Genomic DNA, 23,290 nt, shown 5'->3' with positions numbered 1-23,290 from the left:
ATATATGCACGATGTCTTTCAGGCTAGTCCTGCTATAGTTTAACAGACAAGATCTATCAAAGTACTAACAAAATCTCAATTCTAGGCTAAAAACACATTAATATTAATAAGGGGGAAAACCAAAAACATAATGTTCACATAAAATTCCCCTTTCCCAAAACTATACTGGTTGCTTTTTAAAAACATTTTTGGTATGGGTTTACTTTAATACACTTTATTTGGAAATAATTTCAAATTTACAGAAAGTTGCAAGAATAAGAATAGTACAAATTTTTAACCATTTTTAATGTTTTATAGCCATTTGAGAGTAAGTTGCATTCACCATGGCCCTTTATCCCTAAATACATTAGAGTGTATTTCCTCAAAATAGAGATGTATAATTAGTTCATTTCAATGCAAGACAAAAAAATGTCATTGAGTGGTTAATAAGTCTACTTTATTCATATTATGGTTGAACTAACACAAGTGACATTTTCTTGTTGTTTAAATTTAAGGTAATCATTTTGGGTAACTCATGTCATATGGAGTTTAGGTAAGCCCATCAGAGCATAACTGGTGAAGTGTTCTTAGTTGGATCTCAGCATAAATGCACATTATCCATTAGAGAAGCCAGAAATTTTATGTGTACATAGTTTTATTAAACACATTTGATACAAGATTTCTTTAAAAACGTATTGCATTTCATTCTCTTGACTTAAATAATTCTTACTAAATCTAAAATTACTAAAATTTGGTAAAAACTTTTCTTAAAATAAATAATAGATGGTAAGGACACTATGAAACTTCTCGGTCCCTACATAAATTGCTGTGGAAATTGCTTTATAATTGCAACAACTCTTGACGAAAAATGTCAGCTAAAATTATAAAGCAATTTAATAAATTAACATGGCTGCCAAATAGATATATTAGTATCCTACACCCAGCCAAGGACTAATCCATATGTTATTAATAGAAGCCTCTTTTTCAAATTCAATACATTAATTTAAAAAATGGTCTTTAAGCTGACTGAACCCAGAGATATAAACCAAGAGCATGGACTCTCGGGGGAGGTGAGAACTGGGTTTGAATCATCTGGGTTCCATCATTACTAAACTGCTCATCTTGAACAACACACTTATAAGCTCCTCAATCCTCAACTGCCATGCTCCTAATACAGGGGTGATAACATTATGACTCTCAGAGTCTGGTGAAGGTTAAAAGAGACAAAACTTGTAAATCACTGAGCACAGTACCTGGTACATATAGTAAGCACTCGGTTAATGACAGATGTTATTAAACAATAAGGCTGGTCTAACATATTTTCATAAGAAGATTATAAATGACATCAACTCTAATTAAACTTAAATCTAAACTCCTATAGCTTTGCCTCGTTCCACACCCCTGAGAACCTTAGAATAAAGAACACCACCCAAACCATGTTTACGTGAGTGTATTAGCAGACACATATAAATCAAGTCCACATAGTTTTTCTTTCCTTTTTTTTTTTTCAAATATGACTCCATCCACTCAGCAAATATACAATGGCAATTAGGGTTAACAACATATAATAAGAAATACAAAGAAAAAAGAACATTGGGGGATCAGCTGATGCTGGGAATATGCAGAGAATGTGCTATTTCAAGTATGCCTATTATTGGCTAAATGAGCCAATTATTAATCTTCACTATGTTCTCACCTAGCATCTAGTGTTGGGTTGTTACTCAAGAAATGTTGGAAAATCATTTTTTTAACTTAGCTTGCCCCCCCTAAAAGAATTATATAAATCATAAAAATCATAAAAAGGAGAATCATGTATATAAGGCCCAAAGTCTAAAGAGAACTTGAAAGAAAAAAGGGAGAAAGCTGGACTTGAGGAGTCATGTTAGAAAGGGGAGGGAAAGGGGGTACAGAAGAAAGAAGACCGGTCTACAGAGAGGATGACGTTTGGGAATTCCCTGGCAGTCCAACGGTTAGGGCTCGGCGCTTTCACTGCAGAGGGCATGGGTTCAATCCCTGGTCAGGGAATTGAGATCCTGCAAGCTGTGTGGCGCGGCTGGAAACAAAACAAAACAAAAAACATATACACATAGGACCTTTAAATAGAGGACCTATGAAGTGCCGTGATCACTGCCGGGGCCTTAGGTACCTCAGAAACATCAACACAGGTAATGAGACAACAGAGTCCCAGAAAACCCAAGTCAGCAACGCAGGTAAGGGGTAGAGCCTGCCAGCCACTCCAGTCTGCCATACCAGAAAGCCCAACACATCTCATGATCTAGCCCCAAGGAGAAGAGAAAATGTTTAAATCAGGAATGTCCAAGTCCTTCTCAGGAACTCACTGATGGGATAACTGTCTCCTCCCTTGGTGAGAAGTAAGAAGAGATTCCACACTAATGGTTTCAATGTTCCCTGAGGGGCACTACAGAAATGAGAAGTGGTGTGCTCCTGGCACTTATGACATGGTTGTTATCAGAAAACAAAGGATCGTCCTGCTTCCCTCGTGATAGTTCCATGCCCCAGCAGACATTCAAGTGGATGAAAATTTGTTAAGAGTTATCTGAGCCCAAACTCTAACTCCAGATCACATCTAAACAAAAAGGGTTTTTTTCTAACCCCATTATTTTTTTTAAGAATTTAAATATATTTTATTATATTTAGCCTCATTTGGTGTTGGGTTTTTTTTGGCTGTGTTGGGTCTTTGTTGCTGTGCACAGGCTTTCTCTAGTTGTGGCGAGCGGGGGCTACTCTTCCTCGTGGTGCATGGGCTTCTCACTGTGGTGGCTTCTCTTGCTGCGGAGCACGGGCTCTAGTCGCGTGGGCTTCATTAGCTGTAGCACGTGGGCTCAGTAGTTGTGGCACACGGGCCCTAGAGCACAGGCTCAGTAGTTGCGGCACACGGGCTTAGCTGCTCCGTGGCATGTGGGATCTTCCAGACCAGGGATCGAACCTATGTCCCCTGCATTGCAGGCAGATTCTTAACCACTGCGCCACCATGGAAGTGCTCCCATTATTTTTTAATTTGGCACAAAACTCCTTGGCTAGACTATTGTGTTACTTTCTCAGCTTAAACTCGGTGGAACAGGAAACTAGGTCTGAGAAGTGAAACAGCAAGCAGAGGGGGAAAGCCCTTTGACATAGACAATCTTGTGTTTAAAATGTTTTCTATGTATACTATACTGTGTTAAGCACTAGAAAAAGTACAAAACCAAGTCAAAACCATAAGAATTCATCCCTACCTATGAATCTGCCTTGTTGCCAGAACATCCCATCTCCTAGGGTCGTTCTAGCAGCGCCACATTTAAAGTTATCTGTTAAAATATATGTATTATGTAGGATAGAGAACCCTAATCCATAATATGAACAATTCACTTCTTTATTCTAGTTCTTGGCATCTTAGAGGACAGCCAATGGGACACCAACGTAGAACAAGTAAGACTTGATGGAGAAGGAAGGAAAGGTCAGGTGTAGGCAGTAAGGGTGGATAAGAGGCGTCTCCAGACCACAGACTGGCTGGGGGCACATGGGAAAATACAGTACTGATGGGTTAAAGGGAAGGCGAGAGAAAGAGTTGAGAGAACTGATGGAGAAGGGATGAGGGACATACACTCTTATTACGGGCAACAAACATTTGCAATTGAATAGAAAACGGGGAGGGTTTAAGAGTCCTGTGAGTTTGAGTTTAGACCTTTAATAGTCTGTGTGGCCTCCATGAGGCCAGAGTGAGAGATGACCTATGTACAAGCATCATGGCAGGGTACCTGGTACACAATAGGAGTCCAAAACCTGGAGAGCTGTTATTATTGTTACTAGTCAGAGTTCTGCAACAAGGCTAGGCTTGGTAAAGACTAAAGTGATCCTTTCATATTAGACAGCACTTAACTCTCCTAAGAGGACAAGGGCAATAGCCACAGTGAGAAAGTTTCCAGTGACTTTCATCTGATCAGTCCTGGGGATGCTAACAGAACTGTCTACTTCATGTATGACAACCTGAAGCCTTCCACTCAGGTCAAACACAACCTGAACACAGAGATGCACATTCTACGAAAGAAGCAATGTTCCAAAACCCAGTTCTTTATCCTGGCCTCTTGCTGACATACTGGTTTAGTTCATATCATGAGCTCTAATTGTAGAATGAGTTGGTTCTAGGCAAGCAGAACTAGAAACAGCTATGGTTAAGAGAAACTAATACATTCAAATAATACCAAAGGTAATTCATGGTCCTGACATCACAGTCACATTCAAAAATAATAAACAACGCCAACTGTTGGTTAGCAAATGCTAACATGCCCATTAGAATATCACACTTCTACAAATAAAGACCAGGATCACCCATGTTTACTGCATCAGATTTAAATGGTCTTGGAGATCAAACACGTTTAATCCCTTTGTAAACTCCTTTAAATCAATGATCAGTGCCTCTTCCACAGATTATAATGATCTTGGTATTAGGGAGAGCCTTGATCAACAACTTGTTAATCTACAGAACAAAACTGACTTATCCTTTCCTCTTTCAGATGACCTCTGCTTGAAAAGAAAGATGCGTTCCATCGCTGTTAAGCCCAGAAAAGGGAGAAGGAACAAGAGGGGTTTGGTTCAATATTCCGGAGCCCCAGGACTCCTGGATAAGCTGTATCTCATTTTGACAGCAGCAGTAGAGTAAATGAAAAGCCCTGTCAGGTAATGCATTTATCTTCATGGGCAAATCAGCCGTTCCAAAGCAAGAATCTCAGATGTTGTCACATCAGCTAGGACAAGAAGTCATAAAGCAGGAAGGCTATCAGTGCAGGAGGTACAGCGATATCTAGACTGTAATTAGGAGCTGTGAATGGGCACTCTAGTTCCAAGCTCACCAGGAGTCTTGATTTTTTCCCTCTGGGTTGGTCCTCATCAGCCATTTCAGAGCTCAAGCCTCTGAGCTGCCCTTTATTCTGAGAGCTTTATGGTAAGAGCAGCTCTGCTGTTTCTCCCAAATGTTATGTAATCAAGAGAAAACAAGAAAAACAACAAGTGTCTTTATCCATTTCTTCATCTGATCATTCAGTCAACAGATATTTATCCCATGGTCTAGGCACTAAGCTAGGTGTGGGCTAGTCACTGAGGTAGATCCAGTCTCTGACCTCAGAAAAATTAGATTCTAACAGGACAGACAGACACGCAGCAGGCGTGTATGCGGTGGAAGGGGATCAGAGGGGGCACTGTGGGAGCAGTGAGGAAGGCAATAGGCCAATCTATGGAGGCCTTCCTGGAGGAAGTGGCCTCTAGGCTAAAGCTTACAAGAAGGCTATGAACTGGTTAGATGGAAAGATGGAGAGATAAGAGGTAATAATTTATACCCAGTTACAAGAAGATACCAGGTGTATTCGAGCAATGGACGAAGTTTGTAGGACTAAAGAATTGAGGGGGAGCAGGTTGGGAATATAATCAGAATTTGAGGGGGCAGGAGACAGGAATAGTATCCAGATGATTCTGAGAAATGAGAGAAGTGAGCAACACCAGTGACGTTTACATGCATTTCAAATCCATCTATCTTAAGGTGGTTTTTCATGTGTATACAAAAAAAGATCTACTGAAAAATAAGATAAACTGAGATATCCCAAAAGAATCCTGTAGTGATTTTTTAAAAGCTGAATAATCATTAGGCAGTTATTAAAATTCTACTGTACACACCAGTGAAATACGTGAAAATCACAGAGAAGATACTTATTTGTAAGATATGGTGCCTTAACTAGCCCCCACCCCCAAGACATAAAACCCCATGATTTTGAACAGCTAAAACTAAAAATTCAGCCATGAGAATGTTTTTTTCTTTTTTCTTTCACTCTCAGTAGCCCATGGTATACTGCTCTTATCACATGACTGTCGATTATACCCAGTAAAGAGTTAGAGAGAGAACTGATTAAACCCTAACCATGCTGTTTGCTGTGTGATCCTAAGCAAGCTATATACTTCTCTGAGCCTCTGTTTCCTCCAATGGACCCATCTCTTAGGGCTTCTGTCAGTACTTGGTGAGACAATGCTGGAGGTGGTATTTCTGGTTCCATTTTACTGAAGAGTTAAAAAAAAAGACTCAGAGGGCTTCCCTGGTGACAAAGTGGTTGAGAGTCCGCCTGCCGATGCAGGGGACACGGGTTCGTGCCCCGGTCCGGGAAGATCCCACATGCGGCGGAGCGGCTGGGCCCGTGAGCCATGGCCGCCGGGCCTGCGCGTCCGGAGCCTGTGCTCCGCAACGGGAGAGGCCACAACAGTGAGAGGCCCGCATACCGCAAAAAAAAAAAAAAAAAAAAAAAAAAAGACTCAGAGAGGTTACACGACCCACACCAGGCCAGCCAGCTACAGAACAGCCCTCAGATTTCACACCAGGGCTGACTCATTCTGCATCTAGTTCTTTTTTTTTTTTTGGCCATAAATTTTTGGGGATAGTGATTTTCAATGATAATATAATTAAATTTTAACTACGATGACATTTTTCATACCATGGAAATAATAAATGTTTTTGAATCAAAGCAAAAGAGAAGTGGAGAATAATAATAACTATAGCAAAAATAGCATTGGATGAACACTCTGAGTGGTGAATTGTATGATATATGAATTATACCTCAATAAAGCCAATTTAAAAAAGGAGCACTGTATTGAGAAGTGAGTAATGTGGCATTTAGAACTGGTAAGATTTTGAGGAAGTTATATCTGTTATTTCACTTCCTTACCTGTAAAAGAGGGATGCTATTACCTGCATTTTCTTTGCCAAAGAATTAGGATAAAATGGAATCCTGAATGGCAAAATCCATCACGGTGCCCAGAAGGCTCTACTACACTATGATGACACTAAAACAAACTTGAGAAAAAACAGGTTTTGTTTGTTAATTTCTAATGACATGTGAACCTCCTAAAATGTACAGGAAGTCTACCCCAGCTCGCAAACACCTGTTCATGAGATCATCCCTTCTCAAAAGACTGAAGTCACTGACCTATTGGCAGCAGGAAGTTCTGGAAAATACAGATTACAGGAGCTCATTTCCCTGTGGCACAGTTACACTATCACTGGGAGGATCCATGCTCCAATCAAGGGCTTTCTAATCCATGAGCACAACAGCCTGGTACAGAGTTCTGCTCTACCAGTCACATGGGCCAAAGAATCAAAATAAACACAAATGTGGCCCCAGTTACCCAAGCCTATAACTGAATCCCAAGTCACCCCTGGTCTACTCATGTTCAAAGACACACATACTGTGCCAGACTCAGAAACAGACCTCTTCCTGAATTTCCTTCCTGTTTTATGCAGGAAATATAAAATGAAATGTTTCTTGTTTTCTCTTTAGTAGGAAGACCCTTTCCTCATTCTCAGTTCCTGATTTACTGGTGTCATAGAAATGAAACATCAATACCAATGGCATTATACAGCAAAGACAAAACATGATTTTCCACTGTTTTAAAAGGCTGAGGTCATTTTTGCCCCAATTCCTACACAGTGGTAAGCTTAAAATCAAGCCATTTAGCTCACAGTCAGGTCCAATAAATCAGTGGCAAAAATAAATGGAAAAGCTTGCCAAAATGTAACCATAGTAACACCACAGATGCGTCAAGAAATGGTGTGCTCATTTGCTTCATTCCCCATTTCTTAAATTGGAATCTGAGTAGGGGAAAAATTACACAGAGAACAATCATGATTCTGCAATTACTGAATTCTGCAAAACTGCATCCAATCTGCTGTACTAGAACTTCAGAGGCAGCAATGGTCGAGCTACAAAAATAGCCCTGGATGGCTTACGAATCCCAAAGCCCTGGAACTGCGATTTAACAGTTACTTGGTCGTGCTGTGTCTCTGTTTCCTCACCTGTAAAATGGGTATTAAAAATCCCAACCTCAAAGGAATATTCTAAGAGTAAAACTGGACAGTATATCAGAGATGAGGCAATGACGTAAGGCCCTGATCACCTTTAGCCTTGTTTTTATTGGCTTATCTTCATGTCTTGGTTTCTTTCTTTATTTCTATAAAAAATAGATAGATAATCCCTGCCTCATTCATGAGACTGACATTAGGAATTATTATTACTAATCCAAGTGTAAGGAATTATTATTAGGATATTATTAGAATTATAGTTTTCAATTCTAATGATGCAAAATTAAAAGAACTGAGGGCCAGAGATTCACATTAATACATTATCATGTTTTCTCTGTCAAATGCAGCTCTGCCACTCAGCAGAAAGAAGCAACCTGGGGGCACTGACCCAAGTTACCTGTAGTCAACCTCTTTTCCTCTTGGAGCCTTGGTTTTATTAATAAGTGAAGAGGAAGGCAGGGCTGTTCTGAACTCCGATCGCTAAAGTTTCCCATCTAGACTTCCAGTCTAAGTCCTTGCAGATCCATGGTATGCCTGAAATCAGTTCTGTTCATTATTTTGCAGTAGTACGAGGAAACAATAGCACTCTAGGACATCACTAGCAAAATATTATTTTTTTAAAGAAAATATTCATAGCAAACAAATCACAGCCATAAGCAGGGTACCTTGAACTTCAAATTATTCCTCCTTGTTTTTGCTGATTAAAAAAAATATTTCTAAACACCTGTCAAACTTTGAAGGACTGGGTAATAGGAGAAAAGAAAACTCCCAAGCAATAAAATCAGAGTCATTCTTTCTTCTTCTTTTGAATGAAAGCAAATAACTGTATGTCTTCCCAGAATTCCCACCTCATAATGAGCTGTACAGCAATGTAGTTTGGTAGAGCAGGGCAATACCTCATGACCACTGAGCTGCCAATTCATCTACCCCACAGGCTGATTCCCTCCTCCCTTCCTTCTTTCCTTTCTTCCTTCCATGCCACAAAATCCCTGATGTCATAGTCCCTACATTTTATGTCTTGCTTTCTCAGATTTGGTCTGAACTAATGGGTCTGGGGCTTTGGGTTTTTTAATCTGTGGAAACCATTTCTTCAAAGAAAATCCTATGTGAAATCATGATTTATGAATCTGATAAAGGTGGGGAAGAAGAGAGAGTCCACTGAGGCATTCCCTTTGCTGAGAGGCTATCAGAGTCCCATGGATCTCCTCAGAGGTCAGCATGAAGTCCTCTGGCCTGGTCCACCCCATTCATGACAATCATGGTTAACACTTATGAGGCTTACACCACGCCCAAACTGTACACAAATGCTTTGACGAGCATTTGACTTTGACTTCCTAACAGTTCTGTGAAGTTAGTAGGAGTGAGATGTCCTTTTCACGGTTGTGAAAACTGGACCTTACAAAGGATAAATAATTTGCCCAGTATTCTCAAGCCAGAACTTGAAAACCGAGTAATTTACCTGGCACAGTACTGTATGTCCCGTTGTCAATCATGACTCCCTGGACTTACGGAGTCACTACGTGAGCAAACTGCCAAGTATCCCAGAACCAGCTGTTGAGCTCTTAGTTCTCCCCTCAACTTTTCACCCACCCACCCCGCAGTAAGACGCTCCAAACTGGCTACTTACAAGGCACAGCATGGCGGTAAAGGTTATCTCTTATGGTCTGCTGGAGCTCATGATCAGGCGACCCTTTCTGGAACCGCTGATTGAGAAAATGTCGCAGGTCCTTGTTCAGCTTTCCTCCTACAGGAAATACATAAAACAGAATGCATCAACCATCGGGCTTCCTAGAGACTGAGCAGCCTGAGAGCTGTGTGAGGGAAAGCCACGCAAAGCCATTCTAGTCCGCCACCCTCAGTCATCAAGAAGACTTACTTTAGGTTTTCCTCTGCAGGGGAAAAAGCAAGGAAGAATGTAATAAAGATAAAACAGCATTGAAACAGCATTAATTTGGAGGTCCCAGTTCACATAACACTAGGAGGCTCAAATAACAAAGAATTGAAATGAGGCTATTACATTTAAAATATGTGCCATAGACACTTGCAGACACTATTAGATGGAGTGGATGTGGCTGAAACCTTAAAGAGGGCAATCTAGCAATAGCTGACAAATTACAAAGTGTCCTTTGACCAGGGACCCAACTGGAACAGATTTACCCTATACATTTGCAAAAGTCTGCCCAAATCTCTAGTATTGTTTATTGCAGTATTTTTATAACAGAAAATAAATAAAAATAAACACCAAAAACCTGGAAACAACCACCAGGGATCAACTAAGTAAAGCACAGTTCACCCACACAACTACTCTGTGAAAGCTACATCTTCATGTGCTTGTACTGCAGGAAAACATGTTGAATTGTACCTACTACCTGGCCACTTTTGTGTGAGAAGAACAAAGAAAAGGAGAGAGCATGTATTAATGGAAGGAATCATCAGAAAGTTTTAACAATCGTTTCCTTTAGGGAGAAGGACTTGAGTTTGGGAAATAAAGGAGGAGACATCATTCTTCATTACATAGACAGATACAGATATATAGATGTTACTTTTCTGTGTTGATTTATAAACACTAAACATAATTTTTTTCAAATTTTGTTGCTGTTTAAGCAGTAGTTACCTGGGCTGGTCTATGTGTTTATTTCTCTTTAACTCTCTACAGTTAACAGAACAAAACAAAAGCTAAAAAAAAGTATATTGTTACAAAAGTGTATCACAGAACGGAGAAGGTAACCAAACTTTTTTTTAAAATTATAAACACAGATTATAGTCTACAAGATCAGCAGAAGGCTTATAGATCAACCTCGCTAATATTCATTCTTAATGGAGAAAACTGCTTCAGTGACAACTAAAAATAACAAGGCTAAGATTGTCCTTCCATTTTTTGACAAGATAAAAATTAGGTAGGAGCATTTCTAGCATTAGAGAAACAATGCAGCAAGGCAGTATCCATGTGAACCACAAAATTCACATCTTCAGATGACAATTTTCCCATGGTCAAAACGAGCAAGTCATGGGGATGACAGCCATGGTTCAGAGATGCTATGACCTATGTAGGGGAGGAAACTACTGATCTTTATTTTAGTATCATGTTCAAAACCAGATTCCCTGCTTTAGCTGATCATTTTAGAATCAACTAATGAAACCCAATTTGACTCTTTTATTTGAGTTGTAGTACATGTAAGGCTTCAAGTGGCCGAAACAAAAATTCATAGCTCAATCTCAGGTCGTTCAATAAACATTTAAGTAGTCATCACATATTTATTAAATGGAGAAGACACACACAAACCCCACTTCCCACCCCTCCTTAAATTGGGCACAAGGTTTGAATAGACAGTTCATAAAATATATATATATATATATATATGATTGTCCATTAAGCACATGAAAAGATATTCAATTTCACTAGTTATCAGAAAAGGGCAAATTAGCACCACAATGAGATCCCAGCACCTACCTGCCAGAATGGCAACATCAAAATCAAGCGAGAGCAAGCCTGAGAAACAACAGGAACTCTTTTTATACTGCTAGTGGGTGTATAAAACGTTTCATTCCCTTGGGAAAACAATTTGACAGTATCTTATAGAGTTAAACCTTCACTAATCAAATGACCCAACAATTCCACTATTGTTTATGCAAGAGAAATGAAAACAAGTACACACACTCAGACGCGCATGTGCACGCACAACTTATAGATGAATCATCACAGCAACTTTATTCATTATATAGTAGCCCCAAATGGGAAACAACCCAAACGTACATCAACAGGTGAATGGATAAGCAAACTGTACTATATTCAACTAGGATGCAGCACAAAAATTGAAAAGAACAAACCACTAACACATACAGTAAGTAATACGGATGACTCTCAAACACATAATGCTGAGCAAAAGAAGCTAGACACAAAAGAGAACATACTGTATGATACCATTTATATATAAAGCTTCAGAACAGGCTAAACTATAGTGATAGAAAGCAGTCCAGCAGTTACCTGGGGCTGAGGGTAGGCAGAGACTAACACACGAGGGAATAAGATCTATGGAGTGTATCTATGTCAGTTTCCTGGCTTTGCAACTGTACTGTAGTTATGTAAGAATGTTACCACTGGAAGAAACAGGGTGAAGGGTACACAGGAAGTCTGAACTGTTTTTTTACAACTTCCTGAGAGTCAACAGTGATTTCAAGAAAAAAATTCTTTGAAAGGAGGAATCACAAGGAAACTTGGGAGGCTGGGTGATTCCAATACAGTAAATATCAATTGTGGTAGTAATAACACAGGGCTATACATTTATCAAAACTTATGGAAATGTAACTGTAATGCACAGACATTAAAGTGGCACATATGTTCCTCATGGCCAGGAGTTTAATGACTGTGTTATCCCCTCTCATTAATTGTGGGGAGCACCTATGATTTGCTTTTCATCAATAGAATTATGTAAAGATGATGGGATATATGAGATTATATATATGTGATTACGTACACTTGTTTTCCAGTTGCTGGGTTTAAAGAAACCTGCTGTGAATCTTATAGCTACAAGAACACATATTTAAGATGCTCCAAATTCTTCTTAAGTAAAGAAATGTAAAATAGTGACAGCCTCAAATGACTCCATATTCAAAATGTCATTCTTCTTTCTCCACAGCACTCAAAAAAGTTCAATGAGCATCTACCTTTGGGGTTCTTAATGATGGTATTCCAGTGCATTATTGAACATGTGCATAAATGGCTATAAAATTCACTAAGCCTGTGAAATGTGACTGCAAGCAAATTCCAACTTTGTTTCATCTGGAAAATCAACTTTAGCCAATTTCTAAATTGACAATAATAATTGATTTTGAAGTATGTATTCTAAGAGTCTAGCAAGGATTATTTATTTTGCCAAGTAGTTAACTCCTTTCTCAGTTTGTGGAAGCCAGTAGTAGCATGTGTATCAGTTATATTTGATTTATTCTATTTCGTTGTTTTTTTAGTAACAGCATATATCCTGGTACATAGTTTTTCTATGATGTTCAGAAACTTTCAAGAGAGTTGGAAAAATAAAAACAATTTACGGAACTGTATATATAAATGTGTGCATTTTATAGTATGTAAATTACACTTCATAAAATCAATTTCAAAAGTTAAAAGTATACATTATTATTGAATGACTCTGTGGTAGGCACTGTTGTAAATGCTTAGTTTTCAACTTCCCATTAGAGAAACAAACTGAAAGAAGAGTGGAGTAAATCTTGGTGGTTAAAACAGACAGGCCCGGGTGTAAATCCTGGTTCTACTATTTATTAGCCGGTGAAACCAAGTGCCTTGCTTAATCTCTGAACCTCACTTTTCTCATCTGTAAAAACAGAGCTCTGATGTAACAGTAGTTCTGCTACAAGCCTGTTGTGAGGATTAAGTGAGATTCAGACACTGCTTAGCAAAGAGAAAGCACTTATTGAAAGGTGGAGATTACCCCTAGAGTGGACAACAGTTGAAGCAGTGGAGAAAGAGCTGAGATCAGTCCAAAGATGGACTGTTACTCTTTTTAAAAATGCAGATAAACATAAAACCTATTGACTTACATGGCCAGAAACAAAATACAGGCACAGGGAAATTTGGATTAAAGGATACTTCTAGAGTTTCTGGAAGGGAATAAAACTCTACTTACGCTAAAATTGTCTGGACACGTGTAAACGGGTTAACATTTAGTGCATGTTTAATATATTCCTGGCACTGTGCTGGAATTGTAGTTCAGAAAATAAAACCAACTGGTCAATCACTGATAGGTGACAGTCACACCTGCCAACTCTACTTCTAGGTCTAAGGCATTCTTGAATTTGACCACAGGACAGAAGTATTTACCAGCAAAATCTCCATTGCCTAGAACCTAGGATATATATTCCCCTTAGGAGACCAGAGTTCTAGACAATAAAAACACACTAACAGTTATCATCTGAACTGTGAGTAGTGAAGATGTTATGGGACCCAAATGCACTGCCGCCTAAGACAAAAGCATTCCCAAATCTCAGGTTCAGTATATTTTTATCCCATATAGGTCCTTATGAGTGAGACACAAAATTCCAAAGAAGACTCAGGATACAGTCCCTCTTTATCCCACACAGATCCTTACTGATCATATTCAGTACCTATCAAGGTGAACCAGGGGCACATAGAGTGGAAGGATTCTTAAGACATAGGCCCTCTTTGTTTACACTTGAGCTTTACATTCAAACTAGCCACACTAGCTAAAGTTTATGATCATCAAACTAAAACTCCTCTTTACTGTGGATGTGCAAAAGGGCAGGGTTAACTATGCTGCCGGTTAACATTTACTCTGTGTTCCGGGACATTTGGAAGCGAAAAGCCTCAACCTTCTCATTACATTAAAAATACTGTACTTTTTGGCATCTAATCTCCAATTAATTGCCAATTATTAAGGGGACATGTCTATAAATCTTCTCCTAATTGTCAAGGGCAGTGAGCCAATGAAGTAGTAAATTGCTAGAGAAAGAGTTTGCCATAGCATCTTCACTCACTATGAAATTCAAGATTTGTTTTGCAAATGGAAAAGAGAACACAGATCAGTAATGGGTGGAATTTTTTCCAAGAAAAGGGTTCAGAGCTTACTTTAAGACAATTTTATCATTTAAATAAGAAAAGGGGGGGCTTAGACCCTGGCCTGGATTAGCCATTATTTCATATTTTCATATGTATATACCTGGAATTCTGTGGCTTTTAAATTTACAACAATATACCTCTGTCTTTTTGATTCACATTAGTCTACAGAAATTTAACCAGTCAATCGATGTAATTTTGAATTATTCTAAATGTTGTATAATATTCCATTTAAAAAACATAACAATTTTATTTCTCCTTCAGAGAGAATTAGATTATTTCCAATGTTGTTGACAATACAACAAGGCTGCAGTAAGTGTCATTATAATGCTTTTTTTTTAAACAAACGTGTGAATCTTCTTTTGCTCTAAACTATCTGAACCTGGAAATAGACATAGCCATCTTCAACTTACCTAGGCATTGCTAAATTCTCCAAAATGGTAGTGCCAGCTTACTTTTCTACCAAAATTCTTGGAGACCCCATTTCCCCACACTTAGGCCAATATATTGCTATTATTAGTGTATCAGGGGTCCTGAGACCACACCCACATTTGAAGATTCGCTAGGAGGATTCACAGGACTCAGTATATAATTGTACTCAAAGCTATAGTTTATTACAGCAAAAGGGTACAAAGCAATATCAGCAAAGGAAAAAGGCTCAAGGGGGAACAAAGTCCAAATGAAATCAGGTGCAAGGGTCCCCTCCCCAGTGGAGTCACTCTAATTCCCAGGGCAATGTGTGAAATATGGCCGTTAGACACTCAAGGGAGCTCATTACACATAAAGGCCAAAAGTTTTTATTAGGAACTGGTCATGTAGACAGCCTCTGCCTGGCATGAAACTAAGCTCCAGACTCTCTGAAGGAAAGAATAAAGCATATCTTTTGCATGAACAGTTAGAGCACAGTGATCTGCTATTAGGTCTGGAAATGGAAGGAACCCTCCTGAAATCCAAGTTCCCAGATCCCAGCCAAGAACCCACTTGGTAAGCCAGCCTTAAAACTAACAATCATTAACTCTTTTCTGCACTGTCCACCTTTTAAAAATCTTCCTAATCTCATAAAGATAAAATGATATATTGATGTTATACTAATTTAAAGATACTGATTACTAGTGAAATTGAACATTCTATCATTTTTTTAATGTTTTCTCTCCTGTAACTTGCCTGTTCATATTCTTTGCGTATTTTCCTAATGGGTTGTCTTGTTATTCCTGATAAGATGCTCTTTACATATTCTGGATATGATTCCTTCATCAATTATTTATGTTACACACTTTGCTTATCATTTTTTTTTTGCGATACGCGGGCCTCTCACTGTTGTGACCTCTCCCGTTGCGGAGCACAGGCTCCGGATGCGCAGGCTCAGCGGCCATGGCTCACGGGCCCAGCCGCTCTACGGCATGTGGGATCTTCCCAGACCGGGGCACGAACCCGTGTCCCCGGCATCGGCAGGCGGACTCTCAACCACTGCGCCACCAGGGAAGCCCTGCTTGTCATTATTTAAACATGAAACAATCCCCTAAAACTAACTGAGTTGTGCTGTTTCTCCAGCTTTTCCTCTCCCATGCTATAGTTTTCTGTCAACTCAACCTGAAGCATCATTTTTAAGGTGATGGATTATGAGGGGACTCTGTTTGCTCTGATCTCTATCTCCTAGAATAAAGATCCTAAGGGAGAATGCTAGTCAGTAGAAATAGTCTTCATGGTCAAGAAATAAGGTTTCCACATAAACAAAACTACCTATGGAATGGGAGAAAATATCTGCAAATGATGCAAGCAATTAGGGATTCATTTCCAAAATATATAAACAGCTCATACAGCCCAATAACAACAAAAAAAAACAAATGCAATCAAAAAATGGACAGAAGACCTAAATAGGTATTTTTCCAAAGAAGACACACAGATGGCCAACAGGCACGTGAAAAGATGCTCAACATCACTAATTATTAGAGAAATGCAAATTAAAACTACAAGGAGGTATCACCTTAAACAATCAGACTAGCCATCATCAGAAAGTCTACAAATAATAAATGCTGGAGAGGGTGTGGAGAAAAGCGAACCCTCCTACATTGTTGGTGGGAATGTAAATTGGTGCAGGCACTATGGAGAACAGTATGGAGGATCCTTGAAAAACTAAAAATGAAGCTACCATATGATCCCGCAATCCCACTCCTCGGCACATATCTGGAGAAGACAAAAACTCTAATTTGAAAAGATACATGCACCCTGATACTCATAGCAGCACTATTTACAATAGCCAAGACATGGAAGCAACCTAAATGTCCATCGACAGATCAATGGATAATGGAGATATATGTGTGTCTCTGTGTGTGTGTGTGTGTGTGTGTGTGTGTGTGTGTGTGTGTATACATATATATGTATGTGTGTGTGTGTGTGTGTATAGAGAGAGAACGAAATAATGGCATTTGCAGCAAAATGGATGGACCTAGAGATTATGATACTAAGTGAACTCAGACAGAGAAAAACAAATGTTATTTGACATCACTTATATGTGGAATCTAAAAAAAAAGGATACAAATGAACTTATTTACAAAACAGAAATACGCTCACAGGCATAGAAAACAAATTTATGGTTACGAAAGGGAAAGGGGGGATAATAAATTCGTAGTTCGGAATTAACAGATACACAGCACTATAAATAAAATAAATAAACAATAAGGACCTACTGTATAGCACAAAGAACTATATTCAGTATCGTGTAATAAACTATAATGGAAAAGAATCCGAAAAGAATATATATATACATCTATATGTATACATGTATGTGTGTGTGTATATATATATGAATTACTTTGCTGTACACCTGAAACTAACATATTGTAAACCAACTATATTTCAATTTTAAAAAAAGAAGAAATTAGGTTTCCAGAGAGAACATTTTTGAGTTCTCTTCATTCATTCATTTCTAATTGAGAAGACAAAATACAACTCTCCTTATGTCATATGAGCTCCAGAACATCTACAAAGTCAAAGAATAGTGTTTCATTACAACTAGAATTTCGACTTTAATACATTTCAAATATTCAAGGCTAAAAAAAAAAACATGCATCAGGAAATAAAGCTAATCACACCGCCAGATGACTCTCTGCTTTAGCACCCTGCTTTTTCAAGGAATGACTATAGTTGCAGGAAAGGTATATTTATTGAGGCAACACAAATGGTTTATACTGCAGTGGAGCTCTTACAACAAACACAAAAACAAAAACTGTCAGTTCAGCAGTTTGGATTTATAAAGGATAGGGTTTTCTTACTACAAAATTATAAAGTGAAGTACAAATTTACCAGTTTTATAGTCAGTCAAACTTACAATCTGACATATATTTAAATGAGCTTTGTCTGAAAAATATGTTTGCTATTTGTTTCTAACACACTTTTCCTAACATTTTTCTTATAGTAAAAAGAAGATAAATTACTGTGGAGTTAGTGTTTATGGGTACAGAGTTTCAGCTGGGAAAGATGAAAAATAAAATTCTGGAAATGGATGGTGGTGATGGTTGCACAACAATGTGAACGTACTTAATGCCACAGACGTGTACACTTAAAAATGGTTAAAATGGGTCTTCCCTGGAGGCACAGTGGTTGAGAGTCTGCCTGCCGATGCAGGGGACACGGGTTCGTGCCCCGGTCCGGGAAGATCCCACATGCCGCGGAGCGGCTGGGGCCGTGAGCCATGGCCGCTGAGCCTGCGCGCCCGGAGCCTGTGCTCCGCAACGGGAGAGGCCACAGCAGTTAGAGGCCTGCGTACCACAAAAACAAACAAGAAGAAAAATGGTTAAAATGATACATTTTATGTTACGTAGATTTTACCACAATAAAGAAATAAGATAGATTACAAGATTTGAAAAACACAAAAGTACAACAAAGAAAGTTAAAAATCACCTGTTAATTTGCATCACCATTAACAGTACTATAATGTCCTAGGTATGTATACACATGTATACATACATATACACTTACAATATGCTTAGACACTGGAGGACATTCAATCACTCACTCAACAAATCTTTCTTAAGTGCCTTCAGCTCGATACTCTGAGGGCCCTGAAGACACAGCGTGACAACACTGAGTTTCTGAGTAGGGACTGACACGCCTGTTTTGGGAAGGATGAACAGTGCCGGCCTCTGGGCAAAGGTAATTGTAAAGATGAGAAGGAAAACAAGAAGCTGCTTTGCTTTGCCAAGTGTGGGGGGAAAGCATTCTAAGCAGAAGGACAGCATGTGCAAAAGTTTCAGAAGCAGAAAAGAGGCTCACATGTTAGAGAAACAGCACGATGCTTGGACAAGGGGTAGGCTCAGACTGAGGTTACAAAGAGAAGCAGGGACCAGATAATTTTGTACCTCGCAGGCCATGAGAAAAAGTCCGTATTTTATTCTAAGGTCAGTAGGAATCCCACTCAAGGGATTTTAGTCAGGGAGGTGGGAAGGTCTGGTCTAAATTTTGAGAGGACTCTTGCAGCTGTGCAGTGGGTCAAGTGTACAGGCAGGTTATGGGATGTAATCAGTGAAGCTGACCCAACAAGACCTGAAGGGACCTGGATTAAAGAAACGGCCGGGAAGAGGGGCAGGAGGTGACAGAGGCAATATAATTTAAAGCTGAAACTGATAAGTGTTCGTCAGTGTGATAGAGGAAGATACCAAATGCAACGGAGGAGGTCAAAAATGACTTATAGGAACTTCCCTGGCGGTCCAGTGGTTAGGACTCCCCGCTTCCACTGAAGGAGGCGCAGGTTCAATCCCTGGTCGGAGAGATAGGGTCCCGGCATGCCGTGCGGCACGGCCAATAAAACAAAATGACTCAAATGTCTGAGCTTAACTGGTCATGACCAGGTCTGAGTGGAATTCAGAGTTCCATGAGGTCCCTATTTAACATGAGATGTGTAGGATCATGCGATGTATGTGATTTATATCCAAATGTTCTAACAAGTAATTTATAAGTATTTCCAATATACTATTTTTTTTACATCTTTATTGCAGTATAATTGCTTTAAAATGGTGTGTTAGTTTCTGCTTTAAAACAAAGTGAATCAGTTATGTATATACACATGTTCCCATGTCTCTTCCCTCTTGCGTCTCCCTCCCTCCCACCCTCCTTATCCCACCCCTTTGGTGGTCACAAAGCACCAAGTTGATCTCCCTGTGCTATAAGCTATTAGGCTGCTTCCCACTAGCTATCTATTTTACCTTTGGTAATCTCCATGCCACTCTCTCACTTTGTCACAGCTTACCCTTCCCCCTCCCCATATCCTCAAGCCCATTCTCTACTAGGTCTGTGTCTTTATTCCTGTCTTACCCCTAGGTTCTTCATGACATTTTTTTTCATGAATTCCATATATATGTGTTAGCATACGGTATTTGCCTTTCTCTTTCTGACTTACTTCACTTTGTATGACAGACTCTAGGTCCATCCACCTCATTACAAATAGCTCAATTTTGTTTCTTTCTATGGCTGAGTAATATTCCATTGTATATATGTGCCACATCTTCTTTATCCATTTATCCTATGATGGACACTTAGGATGGAAATCTCCTGGCTATTGTAAATAGAGCTGCAATGAACATTTTGGTACATGACTCTTTTTGAATTATGGTTTTCTCAGGATATATGCCCAGTAGGGGGATTGCTGGGTCGTATGGTAGTTCTATTTGTAGTTTTTTAAGGAACCTCCATACTGTTCTCCATAGTGGCTGAACCAATTCACATTCCCACCAGCAGTGCAAGAGTGTTCCCTTTTCTCCACACCCTCTCCAGCATTTATTGTTTCTAGATTTTTTGATGATGGCCATTCTGACTGGTGTGAGATGATATCTCATTGTACTTTTGATTTGCATTTCTCTAATGATGTTGAGCATTCTTTCATGTGTTTGTTGGCAGTCTGTATATCTTCTCTGGAGAAATGTCTATTAAGGTCTTCTGCCCATTTCTGGATTGGGTTGTTTGTTTTTTTGTTATTGAGCTGCATGAGCTGCTTGTAAATGTTGGAGATTAATCCTTTGTCAGTTGCTTCATTTGCAAATATTTTCTCCCATTATGAGGGTTGTGTTTTGGTCTTGTTTATGGTTTCCTTTGCTGTGCAAAAGCTTTGAAGTTTCATTAGGTCCATTTGTTTATTTTTGTTTTTATTTCCATTTCTCTAGGAGGTGGGTCAAAAAGGATCTTGCTGTGATTTATGCCATAGACTGTTCTGCCTATGTTTTCCTCTAGGAGTTTGATCGTTTCTGGCCTTACATTTAGGTCTTCAATCTATTTCGAGCTTATTTTTGTGTATGGTGTTAGGGAGTGATGTAATCTCATACTTTTACATGTACCAGTCCAGTTTTCCCAGCACCACTTATTGAAGAGGCTGTCCTTTCTCCATTCTACATTCCTGCCTCCTTTATCAAAGATAAGGTGACCATATGTGCGTGGGTTTATCTCAGGGCTTTCTATCCTGTTCCACTGATCTATATTTCTGTTTCTGTGCCAGTACCATACTGTCTTGATTACTGTAGGTTAGTAGTATAGTCTGAAGTCAGGGAGCCTGATTCCTCCAGTTCCGTTTTTCATTCTCAAGATGGCTTTGGCTATTCAGGGTCTTTTGTGTTTCCATACAAATTGTGAAATTTATTGTTCCAGTTCTGTGAAAAATGCCAGTGGTAGTTTGATAGGGATTGCAATGAATCTGTAAATTGCTTTGGGTAGTAAAGTCATTTTCACAATGTTGATTCTTCCAATCCAAGAATGTGGTATATCTCTCCATCTGTTTGTATCATCTTTAATTTCTTTCATCAGTGTCTTATAATTTTCTGCATGGAGGTCTTTTGCCTGCTTAGGTAGGTTTATTCCTAGATATTTTATTCTTTTTGTTGCAATGGTAAATGGGAGTGTTTTCTTGATTTCACTTTCAGATTTTTCATCATTACTGTAGAGGAATGCCAGAGATTTCTGTGCATTAATTTTGTATCCTGCTACTTTACCAAAGTCATTGATTAGCTCTAGTAGTTTTCTGGTAGCATCTTTAGGATTCTCTATGTATAGTATCATGTCATCTGCAAGCAGTGACAGTCTTACTTCTTCTTTTCCAGCTTGGATTCCTTTTATTTCCTTTTCTTCTCTGATGCTGTGGCTAAAACTACCAAAACTATGCTGAATAAGAGTGGTGAGAGTGGGCAACCTTGTCTTGTTCCTGATCTTGGAAATGATATCAGTTTTTCACCACTGAGGATGTTGTTGGCTGTGGGTTTGTCATATATGGCCTTTATTATGATGAGGAAAGTTCGCTCTCTGCCTACTTTCTAGAGGGTTTTTATCATAAATGGGTGTTGAATTTTGTCGAAAGCTTTCTCTGCATCTATTGAGATGACCATATGGTTTTTCTCCTTTGATTTGTTAATATGGTGTATCACATTGATTGCTTTGCGTATATTGAAGAATTCTTGCATTCCTGGGATAATCCCCACTTGATCATGGTGTATGATCCTTTTAATGTGCTGTTGGATTCTGTTTGCTAGTATTCTGTTGAGGATTTTTGCATCTATGTTCATTAGAGATACTGGCCTGTAGTTTTCTTTCTTTGTGACATCCTTGTATGGTTTTGGTATCATGGTGATGGTGGCCTCGTAGAATGAGTTTGGGAGTGTTCCTCCCTCTGCTATATTTTGGAATAGTTTCATAAGGATAGGTGTTAGCTCTTCTCTAAATGTTTGAAAGAATTCACCTGTGAAGCCATCTGGTCCTGGGCTTTTGTTTGTTGGAAGATGTTTAATCACAGTTTCAGTTTCAGTGCTTGTGATTGGTCTATTCATATTTTCTATTTCTTCGTGATTCAGTCTTGGCAGGTTGTGCATTTCTAAGAATTTGTCCATTTCTTCCAGGTTGTCCATTTTATTGGCATAGAGTTGATTGTAGTAACCTCTCATGATCTTTTGTATTTCTGCAGTGTCAGTTGTTACTTCTCCTTTTTCATTTCTAATTCTATTGATTTGGGTCTTCTCCCTTTTTTTCTTGATGAGTCTGGCTAATGGTTTATCAATTTTGTTTATCTTCTCAAGGAACCAGCTTTTAGTTTCCCTGATCTTTGTTCTCATTTCCTTCAGTTCTTTTTCATTTATTTCTGCTCTGATCTTTATGATTTCTTTCCTTCTGCTAACTTTGGGGTTTCTTTGTTCTTCTTTCCCTAATTGCTTTAGGTGCAAGGTTAGGTTGTTTATTCGAGATGTTTCGTGTTTCTTAAGGTAGGATTGTATTGCTATAAACTTCCCTCTTAGAACTGCTTTTGCTGCATCCGATAGGTTTTGGGTCGTCGTGTCTCCATTGTTATTTGTTTCCAGGTATTTTTTGATTTCCTCTTTGATTTCTTCAGTGATCACTTCGTTATTAAGTAGTGTATTGTTTAGCCTCCATGTGTTTGTATTTTTCACAGATCTTTTCCTGTAATTGATATCTAGTCTCATAGCGTTGTGTTAGGGAAAGATACTTGATATAATTTCGATTTTCTCAAATTTACCAAGGCTTGATTTGTGACCCAAGATATGATCTATCCTGGAGAATGTTCCATGAGCACTTGAGAAAAATGTGTATTCTGTTATTTTGGGATGGAATGTCCTACAAATATCAATTAAGTCCATCTTGTTTAATGTATCATTTAAAGCTTGTGTCCCTATTTATTTTCATTTTGGATGATCTGTTCGTTGGTGAAAGTGGGGTGTTAAAGTCCCCTACTATGAATGTGTTACTGTCGACTTCTCCTTTTATGGCTGTTAATATTTGCCTTATGTTTTGAGGTGCTCCTATGTTGGGTGCATAAATATTTACAATTATAATATCTTCTTCTTGGCTCGATCCCTTGATCATTAGGTAGTGTCCTTCTTTGTCTCTCATAATAGTCTTTA

General features: G+C 38.9%; 1 protein-coding gene across 10 annotated transcripts in view; it reads right to left on the bottom strand.

Moving 5' to 3' along the window:
- Positions 1–23,290, bottom strand: part of MAGI1 (membrane associated guanylate kinase, WW and PDZ domain containing 1) — a 618,198-nt gene that overhangs the window by 241,081 nt on the left and 353,827 nt on the right. For all 10 annotated transcript variants that reach the window (XM_082848947.1, XM_082848954.1, XM_082848946.1 and 7 more), the window contains exon 2: positions 9,444–9,560. In XM_082848947.1, coding sequence (XP_082705073.1) covers positions 9,444–9,560 — 117 coding nt within the window. The remainder of the gene's footprint in view (positions 1–9,443; positions 9,561–23,290) is intronic.

Source organism: Leucopleurus acutus (genome assembly GCF_964270905.1).
Source record: "Leucopleurus acutus genome assembly, chromosome: 10".
Lineage (NCBI taxonomy): Eukaryota > Metazoa > Chordata > Mammalia > Artiodactyla > Delphinidae > Leucopleurus > Leucopleurus acutus.
This window is presented reverse-complemented; position numbering and strand designations above follow the sequence as displayed.